At 42.4% G+C, this 17,670-nt stretch overlaps 1 protein-coding gene across 1 annotated transcript; it reads right to left on the bottom strand.

Moving 5' to 3' along the window:
- Positions 1 to 9,998: 9,998 nt before the first annotated feature.
- On the bottom strand, positions 9,999 to 12,137 carry LOC106569025 (prostaglandin E2 receptor EP4 subtype-like). The gene is made up of 2 exons (XM_014139954.2): positions 11,085 to 12,137; positions 9,999 to 10,912 (listed from the first exon to the last, which is right to left on the bottom strand). Exons 1-2 carry the CDS (start codon positions 12,006 to 12,008, stop codon positions 10,289 to 10,291), a joined length of 1,548 nt encoding a protein of 515 aa, XP_013995429.2. The 5' UTR covers positions 12,009 to 12,137; the 3' UTR covers positions 9,999 to 10,288.
- Between the last annotated feature and the right edge of the window lie 5,533 nt (positions 12,138 to 17,670).

Here is a 17,670-nt window from a genome sequence, read left to right as displayed (position 1 = left end):
CCCTCATATGATCTTTCAGATCAATGCTGAAATAGAGGTGATGGTTGCAAATTAAGAGCTGGATTCAATCTGTATCGCTGAAGTATCGCTGAAGAGCCGCATAAAAATGTTTCCGACTGAGCCGACATATGTAGTGTTTAACGTGAATGCAGTCTTCGCAAAAACGGGTACATTGTCTTTAAATTTCAGGAGCTATAATCTTCCGCTATACCTCTGCAATACGGATTGAATCCATCCCTAACACTATTGTAAATGTACCCATGGTAGTAGACCAAGCAAACTGCAAAAGGTACTTGAAAAATAATTGGCTTGTTAAAGCCAATGCTAGATTGCTACATGCTAGATTTTTAAGGCAATTTTCAAGAGGTCAAATGTCAAATCTGGTGAAAATTGACATAATGGAAATAGTGATACATTTAGGTCACATATGCTGAAATTATTTTGAAAAATGGAGGGGATTATCAAACATATACACTTAGACTATGGAATTGATGCCTTAATAGTTACTTTTCATACAATTATTATGCTTTACACCATGCAGATATACAGAAAATATTACAATTCAGATGTGTTCCGCTACAGTTGTGGTCTGTACTGCCACTAAGGACCATTCTCAGATGATGTAGACCCTCTGAGGTCTACAACTGCGGGAGACCCCATTGGACCAGGAACACTTTGCGGAAGACCTCACTGGACCAGAGAGCTTTAAGCCAGGCATGTACAAAAGAAAAGCCTACTTTCCATCATTTTGGTCAAACTTCGGTTTCAGCAAACAAAAATACTTTTCTCAGACAGTGTAGATCACCTCCAAATACTCAGAAATAAACTTCTGAATAATAAGCACCTTACCTTGTGAGGATCGGGCATTCTGAGGCAGAGATATTGGAACTAAGGGGTCAAGTGTAAATGCAGTCAAAGTTGACATTTTTGAGGTACTGATAGATTTTGGCCATTTTCACTGAATATAAAGACAAAATAAATGTACATTACCACTCAAAATTTGGACACACCTACTCATTCAAGGGTTTTTCTTTATTTTTATTATTTTCTACATTGTTGAATAATAGTGAAGACATCAAAACTATGAAATAACACATATGGAATCATGTAGTAACCAAAAAAGTGTAAACAAATTCAAATTGATTTTATATTTCAGATTCTTCAAAGTAGCCACCCTTGTCTTGATGACAGCTTTGCACACTCTTGGCATTCTCACAAATGGGTCTTCCAAATGGACAATGACCCCAAGCATACTTCCAAAGTTGTGGCAAAATGGCTTAAGGACAACAAAGTCAAGGTATTGGAGTGGCCATCACAAAGCCCTGACCTCAATCCTATAGAAGATTTGTGGGCAGAACTGAAAAAGTGTGTGTGAGCAAGGAGGCCTTCAAACCTGACTCAGTTACACCAGCTCTGTCAGGAGGAATGGGCCAAAGTTCACCCAACTTATTGTGGGAAGCTTGTGGAAGGCTACCCGAAACGTAAGTTAAACAATTTAAAGGCAATGCTACCAAGTTAAACAATTTAAAGGCAATGCTACCAAATACTAATTGAGTGTATGTAAACTTCTGACCCACTGGGAATGTGATGAAAGAAATAAAAGCTGCAATAAATCATTATCTCTACTATTATTCTGACATTTCACATTCTTAAAATACAGTGGTGATCCTAAAACAGGGAATTTTTACAAGGATTAAATGTCAGGAATTGTGAAAAACTGAGTTTAAATGTATTTAGTTAAGGTGTATGTAAACTTCCGACTTCAACTGTATACACTCAGAATCCATGATGACAGGTTATTGAAGATGATTACTGTAACTTATGACGCACAAATAAATACAGAGAATTGCTGAAGCATTTGATGCTCTCGGTGGTATCATTCTATGGGAATTTAGCCACCCCCTTGTCAGGATGAAAACACTTAATCTAAGACAAATGTGTTACGCAGGGCCAACCATTAGTGTTTTATTATCATATGTAACAAATTGTGTTTAGATATAGTAAATATAAACCTTTGGACATGGTGATCAATTTGTATAATTTTCACTTAATATCTTCAGTGTTTCTTTATCTCAGGTTTATATTTTATTGTGTTGTCACGAACGACGTTGTAATGATGGTCGGACCAAGGCGCAGTGAATGTTGAGTTCCACATGATTTATTAGAAAGTGAAACTAAGCAAAGACAAAAACAAATAAACAATAACCTCTTACATCTAGGCGTTCCGCTAGAACGCGGAACCCCTAGCCAACAGCCAATGGGATTGCATGGCGCGAAATACAAAAACCTCAAAAATCCAATAATTTAAATTTTTCAAACATACGACTATTTTACACCATTTGAAAGTTAAACCTCTCCTGAATCCAACCACGTTGTCCGATTTCAAAAAGGCTTTACAGCGAAAGCAAAACATTAGATTATGTTAGGAGAGTACATAGACAAAAATAATCACACAGCCATTTTCCAAGCAAGCATATATGTCAATAAAACCCAAAACACAGCTAAATGCAGCACTAACCTTTGATGATCTTCATCAGATGACACTCCTAGGAGATTATGCTATACAATACATGCATGTTTTGTTCAATCAAGTTCATATTTATATCCAAAAACAGCTTTTTACATTGGCGCGTGATGTTCAGAAAATGTATTCCCACCAAAACGTCCGGTGAATTTACAAAAATACTCATCATAAACGTTGACAAAATACATAACAACTATTTTAAGAATTATAGATACAGAACTCCTTTATGCAATCGCTGTGTCAGATTTTAAAATAGGTTTTCGGCGAAAGCACATTTTTCAATATTCTGAGTACATAGCTCGCCATCACGGCGAGCTATTCAGACACCCGCCAAATTCGAGGCAAACTAAACTCAGAATTAGTATTAGAAATATTGTATTACCTTTGCTGATCTTCGTCAGAATGCACTCCCAGGACGGCTACTTCCACAAGAAATGTTGTTTTTGTTCGAAATAATCCATATCTATGTCCAAATACCTCCGTTTTGTTCGTGCGTTCAGGTCACTATCCAAAGGGTAACGCGCGAGCGCATTTCGAGACACAAAAAGTCAAAATGTTCCATTACTGTAATAGAAGCATGTCAAACGCTGTTTAAAATCAATTTTTATGGTATTTTTAACGTAAAATTGCAATAATATTCCAACTGGACAATAGTGTATTCATTCAAGGAGGGAAAGAAAAAACAGCGTGCTCACGGGAACGCGCATATCCAATCTCTTTGTCCCCAGGCAGTCCACTCAGAAACTGAGCTACTATACTCTGCCCAGTGACAGGGGAATGCTCAAAACACTTTCTGAAGGCTTTAGACAGCCAATGGAAGCCTTAGAAAGTGCAACGTGACAGCACAGATACTGTAGTTTCGAAAGGGACTAGAAAGAAGAACTACATTTCTCAGATCCTACACTTCCTGGTTGAATTCTTCTCAGGTTTTTGCCTGCCATATGAGTTCTGTTATACTCACAGACTCCATTCAAACAGTTTTAGAAACTTCAGAGTGTTTTCTCTCAAAATCTACTAATAATATGCATATTCTCGTTTCTGGGCAAGAGTAGTAACCAGTTTAAATTGGGTACGTTTATTCATCCGGCCGTGAAAATACTGCCCCCTATCCATATCAGGATAAACTAACAACGAACCGTGACTACAGAGAATGCTACGTGCACTAACTCAAAACAATATCCCATAACACACAGGTGGAAAAATGCCACTTAAGTATGATCCCCAATTAGAGACAACGATAGCCAGCTGCCTCCAATTGGGAATCATACTAAAACACCAACATAGAAAAAACAAACTATAACCCCACATAGAAAATATAAACTAGACTAAACCCCTAGTCACACACTGACCTACTCTACCATAGAAAATAAAAGCTTTCTATGGTCAGGATGTGACATGTGTGCCTAGTAGTAATGCTTCCCAGTTAAAAATAATAATGAGAAAGGTATTGAGCTAGCTAACGTTTCCAAAATCTAATCAAACAAAAAAATAATTACTTTAATGAGATGTGTTTGTGCCGTAAGGTGCATTAGTAGCACAATTTAGGAAGGTGTGCTTATTGTTTTGTACACTAAGTGTGTATTTCCACACTATGAGGTTGGAATGATACTGTGAAATTGTGAAAATGATGATAATGTCCTTTAAGTGTAAGAGCTGTTTGAAAATACTGCCTGAAATATACAGTGCCTTCGGAAAGTATTCAGACCCCATTACTTTTTACAGATTTTGCTAGGTTACAGCCTTATTCTAAAATGTATTTTTCCCTCATCAATCTACTCACAGTACCCCATAATGACAAAGCAAAACAGTTTTTTTGAAATTCCTTGCCGCTGAAAAACATCTCTACAGCATGATACTACCACCCCCATGCTTCACCGTAGGGATGGTGTCAGGTTTCCTCCAGACGAGACGCTTGCCATTCAGGCCAAAGAGTTCAACCTGGTTTCATCAGACCAGATAATCTTGTTTCTCATGGTCTGAGAGTCTTTAGGTGCATCTTGGCAAACTCCAAGCGGGCTGTCATGTGCCTTTTACTGAGGAGTAGCTTCCGTCTGGCCACTCTACCATGAAGGCCTGATTGGTAGAGTGCTGCAGAGATGGATGTCATTCTGGAAGGTTCTCCCATCTCCACAGAGGAAGTCTAGAGCTCTGTCAGAGTGACCATCGGGTTCTTGGTCACCTGCCAGTTTGGCCAGGCGGCCTGCTCTAGGAAGAGTCTCGGTGGTTCCAAACGTCTTCCAATTAAGAATGATGGAGCCACTGTGTTCTTGGGCACTTTCAATGCTGCATAAATGTTTTGGTATCCTTCCCCAGATCTGGTCCTCGACTCAATCCTGTCTCGGAGCTCTACAGATAATTCCTTCGACCTCATGGCTTGGTTTTTGCTCTGACATGCACTGTCAACTGGGGGACCTTATATAGACAGGTGTGTTCCTTTCCAAATCATGTCCAATCAATTGAATTTACCACAGGTGGACTCCAATCAAGTTGTAGAAACATCTCAAGGATGATCAATGGAAACAGGAGGCACCTGAGCTCAATTTCGAATCTCATAGCAAAGGGTCTGAATACTTATGTAAATAAGGTATTTCGGATTTGTATTTTTAATATATTTGCAAAAAAAATCTAAAAACCTGTTTCTTTTAGCTTTGTCATTATTGTGTATTTTGTGTAGATTGCTGAGGAATTATTTTTATTTAATCCATTTTAAAATAAGACTGTAATGTAACAAAATGCAGAAAAAAATCAAGAGGTCTGAATTCTTTGTAAAGGCACTGTAAGCCTGTTTTGGTGGGATGGAGTTTTGGCCTGCCTGGTGAAAGACACTTCTGAACGGTAGAGGAGATTGGGGTAAATTGAGCTAAAGGAGTAAGTTGAGCCATATTTGTTTCTAGGAAACCGTACACAAAATGAATCATTTTAACCAAATATTTAGGAAGAGTTCATCATTTCATGGAGTCTATGGAGGAAGAAACCACATGGAAAAAGTGGTAAGCAAGTTAGGTGGAAAAAACAGATTTTCACCAATTTATTGTGTTAGAGGTTTCATGATGCTTGTATCTAAACCAAAGTAGATAATTGTAAGATTGTTCTATACATCAGTTGGGGTCTCTATAAGCTTCAATATGAGATACTAACCCTAGCATCAAAGTGCATCCTTGTAGCTGTGTGGGCTAATATAGTTCAAATGTTTGCCTTGGGGTAAGTTGAGCCAATTGCCATGGGGTAAGTTTAGCCTTTTGTTGAGCCAATGGCAAGTTGAGCAAATTGCCATGTGGTAAGTTTAGCCTATTGTTGAGCCAATGTCAAGTTGAGCAAATTGAAGTGTTTTCTTCCTAGGCGTAATGCAAGGCATTAGCGCTGGGATATGAGTTAACAACAGGGCCTGGCCTATGTTGAAAGAGTTTTAAAAAGTACAAAGTTATTTGTTAGGTGTTAAGCCTGTGTTGAAGATTTACTCTGGGATCTTATTTCTAACATATCACATGAATTATAAAATTCGTATGATATCATACAATTGCAAAATTCGTAACATTTGACTCGAAATGGATGACCTAGTAAACAATCGGATGATGTAGTACACAAAAACAGGGACCCATTTTGGCTTGTGAGCACCACTTTAAAAACTGTGCTGAATTGTGTTTGGGAAATAAAGATAGACATGGTTTTAAAAAGGTAGTGGTAATATTTCATTCAGTACAGAAATTATGTAGGCAGCTTAACTGTAAGTTGTGCCGAAGACAAGCTATGTTTTCAAAACTGTAATGTTTTCATTAATTCTGATTATTTCCAGGGATACACAACATCCTGAAATGGATGTAGATCTCTTTGTTAGAAAGAATAATATATTTCCCTTGACGGAGTGATGCTGAACGTAAAAATGGCTCAATTTATCCCCCTCTCCCTTACACACTTTACCTTGTGAGGGTCAAACATTCTGAGGCAGAGATATTGGAGGGATTGGAACTAAGGAAGAGCTATTGGAACTAATGCACTCAAAGTTAACATTGTTGAGGGAATGATAGATTTCGGCCATATTCGTATTCGCGGCCATATGAATAACATACAAATGTATACTTAAATATACTGCACATACTTGGAAAATAGCAACGTCCTTCATGACTGTTTATTGGTTGATTTGTAATACTAACAAAATCAAATGTCTGTACTAAGATATTGACGGAGGCTGTGTGGGTATGTGGAACATTCTCTTTAACATTCATCAAGGTATGATCATAATTACAACTGAAGCCATGCGATGGGAAATATCTTCCATTTCAATCATGTTGTGAAATGAATGCAATTAAACTTTTAGTGTATGCGAGCAACAGCACTATACTGTACCTTGGTTACAGTGTAAATCTAGCTACTATACTTTTTTCAATTAATTTGGAAAATTGAAAATATCTATTAGGCACACAACCTGAGATTTAAAAAAAAAAACACACACTTTGATGATATATTCTGTGAAAATCTTCTAAATTGATCACCAGATACAAATGTTTATGTTTACTATATCTACATGTGATTCATTAGATATGATATTGAAAAGCCAATGGATGGCCCTGCATAACACGTTTGTCTTGGATGTATTTACCCTGACAAACTTTAGAGGGTGGCTAAATTCCCATAGAATGGTGGCACAGAGCAGATGTCATCAAATGCTTTAGAAATGTGTATTTATTTTATTTCTCATAAATTACTGTACTTATCTTCAGTAATCTGCCATCACGGATTCTGAGTGTACACCGAATGTACAAAACCTTAACAACACCCGCTCTTTCCGTGACATAGACAGACCATGTGAATCCAGGTGAAAGCTATGATCCCTAATTGATGTCACTTGTTAAATCCACTTCAATCAGTGTTGATGAATAACAGGAGACATGTTAAAGAAGGATTTTAAATCATTGAGATAATTGAGACATGGATTGTGTACAGTATGTGTATCATTCAGAGGGTGAATGGGCAAGACGAAAGATTGAAGTGCCTTTGAACGGGGTTTGGTAGCAAGTGCCAGGCACACGTTTGAGTGTGTCAAGAATGGTCCACCACCCAAAAGATATCCAGACAATTTGACACAACTGTGGGAAGCATTGGAGTTAACATGGGCCAGCATCCCTGTGGAACGCTTTTGACTCCTCGTAGAGTCCACGTATATGGTATATATAGTACCGTTATTTTTTCTTTATATTTAGTAACACTTTACTTGACACCCAGCACCATAACACGTTATGACAGTCATAACCATATCATAATGTCATAACAGCTGACATAACTTGTCATAACCTGTCATAATATGGTCATAGCACTGTCATGACACATATATTTACACCTGTTGTGACATACTGTATGTTGCGTTATTTTATGACTGGTTATGACAGTTACATAATAGTGTAAAAACTCAAAAATAACTACCGTTAGTGTCAAAACCCACAAAACCTACCACACAAGGCAAAACATTCCATTACACCTGCACAGCCTATATGTCAACAGTATGTTTATGTTATATACAGTGGGGAGAACAAGTATTTGATACACTGCCGATTTCACAGGTTTTCCTACTTACAAAGCATGTAGAGGTCTGTAATTTTTATCATAGGTACACTTCAACTGTGAGAGACGGAATCTAAAACAAAAATTCACAATGCATCCTTTCCATAGTCTAAGTGTTTATGTTTGATAATCCCCTCAGTTTTTGTTGTGAATTTCAGGATATGTGTGTCAATTTATGCCTATTTTCACCAGATTTGACCTTTGACCACAAGAAAATGGCCTTAAAAATCTACATTTCATGTGACATCATGCCTAACTTTGTGTATCACCCCATCATTGTTTGATCTAGCATGGATAACAGCCTTTAACACACATTTTTTAAAGCACTTTTTCCAGGTTGGCTGGAAACCCCTGGCAACCCCTCTTTTACGCTGCTGCTACTCTCTGTTTATCATATACGCATAGTCACTTTAACTATACATTCATGTACATACTACCTCAAATGGCCCGACCAACCAGTGCTCCCACACATTGGCTAACTGGGCTATCTGCATTGTGTCCCACCACCCGCCAACCCCTCTTTTTACGCTACTGCTACTCTCTGTTCATCATATATGCATAGTCACTTTAACCATACCTACATGTACATACGACCTCAATAAGCCTGACTAACCGGTGTCTGTATATAGCCTTGCTACTGTTATTTTCAAATGTCTTTTTACTATTGTTTTCTTTCTTTACTTACCACCCCACACACACACCTTTTTTTCGCACTATTGATTAGAGCCTATAAGTAAGCATTTCACTTTAAGGTCTACCTACACCTGTTGTATTCGGCGCACGTGACAAATAAACTTTGACTTGATTTGACAGTCCTGTTCAGTTAGAGTAGTTTTCCTTGTGTCATAGTGCCCCCTACAGGTTGGATACAGAAATACAGCAACCTGAAAGGTGTTCAGTTCACACTATTCATCTCAAGAAGGCATCACACGTCTTCACCTCAATAATCCACAGGAATTCTCATCAGGTTGATGATCTCTCAACACAAGTGTTCATTGCTTTTGTTTTCAGAAAAAGATCAATAAATATAAGACCTCAACAAATACATAAAATGGCCCGTGCTTCATAATAGATTAGATCGCAAAACTTGATGCCAAGTCACTTCAAGTCACGATGACTCGTAACTGTTGTCGGATCTGATTCTGTTTGATCACCTTAATATGTGCGCTTTCCGTAATATGCTTATTATGTCATTCACTCACTACTCATTAACTGCATTTAGTTAAACATCCTTGAGGTAACAAGTTTTACTGTTCAGATGCATTAATTCTCAGAAAATTCAAAAACGCACAATACTAATGACACAATTTTTTCACGAGATCAGAATGAATTTTCCAATCGTTTTAAAACACATTTAAATAGGAAAGTTGATCATCACTCACAGTTATTAAGTCATCAAAAACATTCAACAGTACAAAAAAACGTTTGACATGTTGGTACATTCAGTTACTACTCCCTACATGCAACACTGAGATGGCACAGAAAGAATCAGCACTTCCAATTACTTAATTAACATTTCAATTAGACCGACAGTGTCATTGCATCAATGCTGGGAAATATATTCTGCAGTTAAACTTTTTTACTGGATATGTGTGCAAGAGAATTTCAACAAACACCTTTTGCTACTATTTCTGTCAAGTCTATGCATACAATTTGATGCATACGTTGGATATATCCAATGTGTGCACCACACAGTACACAGAATGCATTGCAACTGCCTCTGCAACCCAATGCTGCAAGGCAAATGCAGTATTACATTGGAAATTAATGTACTTCTGATGTACCAAAACGCTGTCTGATCACTCAAAGACTAACATCTGAATATATCAAGAAGATCCTATAAAATGGGACCAATGTGTAAAAATTACATTCTTAAATTCATTGAATTAAAAAAGTATAAAGAGAATTCTGTCGTGAAGGCAAGTAGGTGCCTATTGTACCCATATGCCATGATACTAATAGAATTGCGTTACAAATTTTAAAACTGCATCTTAAAATGTCCAAATTGGTCCATTTGGTACATCAAGGCTACATCAAGGTCCCTGCAAACAAAAATGAGTCCTTAGGACATCCCCAGCACGTAGAACGCCTCATTTGCTGGGGAAAATGACACGTGTCTGTCTGGCTGTCAGCATCTCAGATATTTGCTGTTAAAGTCAATGTGAAAACATTCATGTTTTGTAGAGGATACCACAGTCCTACAGTTGCTCAGAGGCACTTCTCCGAATGACAGGAGCTAGGTGTGCTGAAGGTACAGGTGACTATGTCCACTTTACTGACATGGCTATGGAGACCTGCTGGTGTGCACTTTGCCGGAAGCGCCTTACTGCCCCCGAGCATTGGCGCCATCATGGCCGGTTTGGACACCACAGCAAGTTCTGCCTGGAAGCTGCGCACGGCAGTTTGGTCGACACTAAACGGATGGAAGTTATCCCGCGCTATGTCAAAGTCCCAGGCTTCACGCATGGTAAAGTCTGTAAACGATTTACTTTTGGTGGTAACCTGGTTCTGGAATTCATTTCTGTAGTCGGCTGTGCATAATGACACATAACTGGTCTCGTTAGTGCATTCAAATGACAGGTGTGAATGTTGACTGCCAGTGCCAGCACAGACTAAAGTAGGCCCAGGCCCCGCCTTGACTTTTCCAACTGTATTCTTCATCCTCTCACAGCCCTTAAACAACAGGTTCTTCCGACAGAGGATATAGACCCAGGGGTCCAGAATGGGGTTGAACGAGGCGAAGCGGATAGCCATCAGATCACTCCGGTAATCCGGTTTCACTCCAGCACAGATGTAGGCAGGACCATACAGCTGGTTTACAAAGATGCGCACCTGTCAGATTGAGAGAATATATAAAAATAGTATGTGTGGATAAAGCAAACAATTGTTCAGTAATATTCTATTCATGCATGTCTGTGTTGCATAGCTTTGTCCATATTTGAAACACATACCCATGGCATGCACAATAGCTTCAATGAAATTTCCATAGATGCTTTTTACTTACCACTAAAGGAATGGAGCACACCAGGAAAACGATGGTCATAAATATTAGCAGCCAGAACATTTGGATCTCAGCCGCGGACAGGCTGGTGACAGAGGGCAGGAACCCGCGCAGTGAGCCACCTTTCGCGGACACCTTCGCTCTCACTATCAGCGTCTTCTGGCTCATCCTCACAAGTGACAGACACACTGCGAAGTTGCACAGAACTGTCACCGCAATCAACAGCAACATGAACCCACCGTAAAGAAACGAATACGGGGCGGCGAGGGGGTCCGTCGCCCTCCAGTCCAAGAAACACCAAGTGCCTGGAAAGTGGCGCATGTGCTTCCCGAACCCAAAGCTGGGCATGATGCACAACACAATGTTGGCCAGGTAGATGCCCATGAGCGCGAAACGCGCCATTGTCCGGTCAATATATTGAGAGTAAAAGTATGCGTAGTTTATGGCCAGGTATCGTTCAACTGCCATGGCGCACAGGATGGACATTCCAGCCGAGCCGAAAAATAGCATAGAGAAGGAGAATAAATCACACAGTAGTTCTCCGCCGGGCCACCTCTGGACTATGTAGGTGGCAATAACTACCGGGCTGGTGAAACAGGTGCCCAACAGGTCCGTGATAGCCATTCCAACAACCAGCGTATAGAAAGTGGTCTCCTTCTGTTCTTTCTTTGAGATGCACAACACAACAATGGCAATGAGGTTCCCCAGGACTCCAACGGCGAACATAGTGGCTGAAGTGACCAGGGATTTGGATTCCAGTCGCAGAGGTGGGAAAGTGCTGTGGTTGTAGGTGACACAGAGCGGTTGGAGTAGTTCTGAAATGTTTGAGCCATTGTCATTGACGGAATAATTCATCATTCTTAAATTAAAACTGAAACATAATAGCTTGATAGCTTCAACATCTAAGAAACATTCCTTCAACACCATGCGGTATCTTTACAAGAGAACACAAAAAAAGCAACATAAAAGAAAGCGTAGCCTACGATACCACAGAACATATGTTGCTGGGCTTTGTTTTCGTCCTACCAGCAAGCTCAAACAGTTCCCATAACAGTGTGGTTTGGTTTGGGCTGTGTCTACAACCGCTCCTGACGCTGCTGCTGGTATTTAAGCTACTAGCTGTTCGCTCGCACACACCCATTGATGTCAATAATGTGACGTCAGGCACACGAGGTGTAGCCTACATTATTATTATTTTTTTTTACATTGAACGTTTATTCATCTAGGCAAGTCAGTTAAGAACAAATTGACCGCCTACCCCGGCCAAACCCGGACGACGCTGGGCAAATTGTGCGCTGCCCGATGGGACTCCCAATTACTGCCGGATGTGATACAGCCTGATACTATCATACTTCTAGGTTGAATAATGGACCCTGCATGACTTCAACACAGAAAAATGATATTTGTGCCAAACGTCTATCCTTGGAAAGTAAGTCTGTGAATATTCTTTACAATGAACGTTCAACCGTTTGTTTTAAACTCGTCTTTATTCAACAGTAGACATAGTCTTTCTACTCAGTGTACAGCCCAGCAACACAGCCCAGGTGATCTGAGCCACACCTATGCTTTTATAGATCATACATTGGGGCAGGGGCGCAACTTTCACTGGGGACATGACTCCCCCACATTCTGAAATTGCATTTTTGTCCCCACCAGTTTTATCATTGTGCTGTGATACAAAGCTCGCAAAGGTGTGCTTTAGGACCATGCGGGGTAGGCTGTTTTCCAGGTTTCACCCAGCTGGATTTAGGACCACATGGACAACACAGAGCATGTGGAAAGGCTGTGTTAAGGCAAAGGGAGAGATTAACAGAGGCAGCTGCTGTCTGTGTTGAGCATTTTCTCAGAGTTGTAAAAGCAGAGCAGAAACTGGCTACTCTTTAGTTGACTGATCTAGTCAGTAACTTCTGTTTGACAGAATAAAAACTAGCCATCTCACTAACTTTAGCTATTCGTTTTGCCTCAATCACACTAGACCTGAATGAAATGATGAAACCAGCGGCCAAACGATTGAAGACCGATATATTCTGAAGTTGAATAAAAACTCACATTACGCTGAAGAGTCAGTATAGCAATGTTACGTTGTTGATCTGTCAGTTTCCCTAGCTAATTCCCTACTTTTCACACTGCCACGGTATAAACAGCTCTACAGGCTTCACTGTCATGATCGACAGTCAGTACACAACACTATGCTCATCATGTCTTAGCAGGATCAGAAGGTGACAGGTGTCTACAGAGCTCAGGTGAATTTTGCAGTATATTATAACAACCAGTGAATGGATACAACGTTCCATCTTGAATTGATGGGTAGGCTACAGTCTGGCATCTGGGAGCAATGGTATTTTCAATTATTGAACCATTGATCCTATTCGTGGATAATATAATGTATAAATGTACACCAAGGAAGTTCTTTGTAAGGCCTCATCTGAGCAGGATCAGATGGTGACGGGTCTCATCAGGGTCAGGAAGCTCGGGACAACCGGGGACGGCATAGAGGTGAACTTTTGCAGATATAACACTTTCTTCTCTATGTGCAGCGAACACTGAACAAGCAAGACGCTTCAAAGAATTAAACTATTTTTAGGTAGTCTTTTAAACCCCTAAAGTTGATTTCCAAAGTGTATCAAGGGTTGATAGTGGCTTTTCCAGATGACACAGAACACGTAAAACAAAAATGTGAGGAAGACCTGGGATACGCTACGATGATGATGAATGGATACAGATATGTTAGAATGCCCAGTCATGTTAATTTAATCTCAGACATAAATTACTGCAGTTTAAGACCATCCATATAACATACTATATGCCAGTTAAACTGAATTATCATGGACTCAGAAATGTCATTATTCTGCTGGAGGTGTAAAACACAAAAGGGGACATATTTGCATATGTGATGGTCTTGTGAAGGCTGGCTGAATTCTGGCAAAGAGTATGTTCTTTTATCTCAGCATGTCTACAGATTCACCCTGGTTTTCTTTGCTTGGAAATGTTGATTCTGGAGACTTATCAGATGAAACTGTGTAACCTAGCATTTATATTGGCTAAGAAATGCATTGCCATTAATTGTAAGGTTGGTTATCCTCCCACAATGTCACAATGGATGGCAGAAATGTTAAATTAAATATCACTAGATTTGATTTATTACAAGATTAAGGGTATACTGTGCAACTTTCATAAGGTATGGATTCGTTATATGGAATAAGGTACGACAAAAGGAGTCTGTACTGAAAACATGCCCACGTTTGGAGAGATACCTATTTAGGCAATCCCTAGGGGGGGGTCTACAGTACCGTTAGTTGTCACTCTGGCCTTGGCCCAACACACCTGAAACCAATAATGAATGTTTCACTAAGATCGTAAAGCTGAGTGGGGTGTGTTGGGTTGTGGCGCTGCAGGGCCGTGGACCCCTAGGGGCAGGACGGGGTGACCCAGCTCTATTGTGTGTTAGTAAAAAGAGCTCTACAGTACTATTAGGCCTATGATATTAATTATATGGAGGATGGACTGTTTGTGTATGTTAATGTGTAGGAGGTGTATGTGTGTTTTTTTTATTAAACTTTTGATTTCCAAACCTTTCCCTTGAGACATAAAAAAAAAGTGAAGATGGGAAGGAAGTTGTGTTGGGGAGAGAGTTGAGTTATTGACTAGACTGGTGGGGGTCAGGTGTGCAGGCAGCTCTGGCTGGCTGAAATTTGATATAGACGATGTCTTAATAAAGATAATCAAAACATAGGTCTTTGTACTTTATTTGTAAGAGTTGTTAATTTGTTAGGCTAATGGTTAAAGGTGCAACACAATATTGATTATTGAATTATCATTGATCTAGTTCAGTCTTATTAATCACTTAAACATATTTAATAATGGTCTCTTACATAGCTGTATGACTGTGGGCATTTCTGCTTACTTTTTGTTGTTGCTGGCGTTCGCAGATTCTGCCGGTATTCTCCTGAAGTTGCCGTTAATAGGCTACACCAGTGGTCGGCAACCTTTTCTATTTGGAGTGCCAATTTCTATCTTTCCATTTATACCAATCTGTGTGCCGTTATGATTTTCGTATGCACATTTTTGTAGAACAGTTTCATTTCATTTATAATAAATAGTCTTTGTATCTGTCACGGTTGTCGTCGGTGAAGGACCAAAACGCAGCAGGTATGTGTATGCTCATCTTGCTTTTTAATAAATACAAAATGAACACCAAAATAACAAAGAACGAACGATCGACAAAAAACAGTCTGGTAAGGCACAAGACTCAACACAGAACAATCACCCACAAATAACAAACACAAACACACCCTCATATATGGGACTCTCAATCAAAGGCAGATAGACAACACCTGCCTTCAACTGAGAGTCCCAACCCCAATTAACCAAACATAGAAACAGACATACTAGACAAAATCATAGAATACCTGAAAACCAAACAGTGCCCAAAAACCCCGGAATACTTAAACCAAATGCCCCTTCAACAAAACACACCACCCCGAACCACATAAAACAAATACCCTCTGCCACGTCCTGACCAAACTACAATACCAATTAACCTTATACTGGTCAGGACGTGACAGTACCCCGCCCTTAAAGGTGCTAACCCCGGAAGCACCTTAACAAAAATAACCCCAAGCAACACCAAAAAGAAAAATTACCCCTTACTAAAGGGAGGGAAGGGAGGGTGGCTGCCGTCAACGACGGCACTGTGCTACACCCCCCTCCCCAACCCACCTATCTCTGGAGGTGGCTCCGGCTCAGGCCGTTCCGGGACAGTCGGGGCAGTCTGGCAACTCGGGACAGTCGGGGCAGTCTGGCAACTCGGGACAGTCGGGGCAGTCTGGCCACTCGGGACAGTCGGGGCAGTCTGGCCACTGCTGCAGTTCAGCGCAGTCTGGCAACTCCGGCAGTTCAGCGCAGTCTGGCCACTCCGGCAGTTCAGGGCAGTCTGGCAACTGCGGCAGTTCAGCGCAGTCTGGCCGCTCCGGCAGTTCAGCGCAGTCTGGCCGCTCCGGCAGTTCAGCGCAGTCTGGCCGCTCCGGCAGTTCAGCGCAGTCTGGCCGCTCCGACGACGACTGTTGACTGGCGGGCAGCTCCGACGACGACTGTTGACTGGCGGGCAGCTCCGGCGACGACTGTTGACTGGCGGGCAGCTCCGGCGACGACTGTTGACTGGCGGGCAGCTCCGGCGACGACTGTTGACTGGCGGGCAGCTCCGGCGACGACTGTTGACTGGCGGGCAGCTCCGGCGACGACTGTTGACTGGCGGGCAGCTCCGGCGACGACTGTTGACTGGCGGGCAGCTCCGGCGACGACTGTTGACTGGCGGGCAGCTCCGGCGACGACTGTTGACTGGCGGGCAGCTCCGGCGACGACTGTTGACTGGCGGGCAGCTCCGGCGACGACTGTTGACTGGCGGGCAGCTCCGGCGACGACTGTTGACTGGCGGGCAGCTCCGGCGACGACTGTTGACTGGCGGGCAGCTCCGGCGACGACTGTTGACTGGCGGGCAGCTCCGGCGACGACTGTTGACTGGCGGGCAGCTCCGGTGACGACTGTTGACTGGCGGGCAACTCCGGCGACGACTGTTGACTGGCGGGCAACTCCGGCGACGACTGTTGACTGGCGGGCAGCTCCGGTGACGACTGTTGACTGGCGGGCAGCTCCGGTGACGACTGTTGACTGGCGGGCAACTCCGGTGACGACTGTTGACTGGCGGGCAACTCTGGTGACGACTGTTGACTGGCGGGCAGCTCCGGTGACGTGTTGACTGGCGTGGCTGGGTTTACGCACTTGAAGGCTAGTGCGGGAGCGGGAACAGGACGAGTCGGACTGGGTTGACGCACTTCCGGGTCCGCACGAGAGACAGGAGCTGGAAACCCAGGGCTATGGAGGCGCACAGTCGGTCTTGATCTTACCTCCTGCACAACCCGTCTTGGCTGGATGGAACTAGTAGCCCTGTACGAGCGGGGTGCCGGTACAGGGCAGACTGGGCTGTGCAGGGGCCTGATGGTAGCCGTGCGTGAGCGGGAGTTGGGTAGCCTGGTCCTCGGAGGCGTACCGGCGACCAGATGCGCTGCGCAGGCATCCTCCTACCAGGCTGGATGCCCGCTCTAGCACGGCACCTGCGAGGGGCTGGAACAACGCGCACTGGACTGTGCGTGCGTATGGGTGAGATAGTGCGCTCCTCAGCGAAACATGGCGCTCCCCACCCCATACGCTCCTCCATATAACCACGGGTAGCTGGCTTCCGGCTCTTCCTATGCCTAGCCAAACTACCCGTGTGCCCCCCCAAAAACATTTCTTGGGGGTGCCTCTCGTGCTTCACCCTCAGCGCGTCCATGGCCTCGTACCTCCGCCTCTCTGCCTTGGCTGCCTCAATTTCCCACTGCAGGCGGCGATAATCCCCAGCCTGGTGCCAAGGTCCGGCCCCGTCCAGTACTTCCTCCCAGGTCCACTTCTCCCGCCAGTCCAACTCGAAGTCCCTCTGCTCCTTCTTCTGCTGCTTGGTCCATAATTGGTGGGTGATTCTGTCACGGTTGTCGTCGGTGAAGGACCAAAACGCAGCAGGTATGTGTATGCTCATCTTGCTTTATAATAAATA

The sequence above is a fragment of the Salmo salar genome, chromosome ssa14 (assembly GCF_905237065.1).
Source record: "Salmo salar chromosome ssa14, Ssal_v3.1, whole genome shotgun sequence".
Classification (NCBI taxonomy): domain Eukaryota; kingdom Metazoa; phylum Chordata; class Actinopteri; order Salmoniformes; family Salmonidae; genus Salmo; species Salmo salar.
The sequence above is the reverse complement of the archived record's forward strand: the minus strand, read 5'-3'. Positions and strand labels throughout refer to the sequence as shown.

Coding starts and splice junctions, on each gene's coding strand:
- LOC106569025 (XM_014139954.2), bottom strand. CDS start 12,008: ATGGTGTTGAAGGAATGTTTCTTAGATGTTGAAGCTATCAAGCTATTA. Junction 10,913..11,084: donor TGTGCTCCATTCCTTTAGTG/GTAAGTAAAAAG, acceptor TCAATCTGACAG/GTGCGCATCTTTGTAAACCA.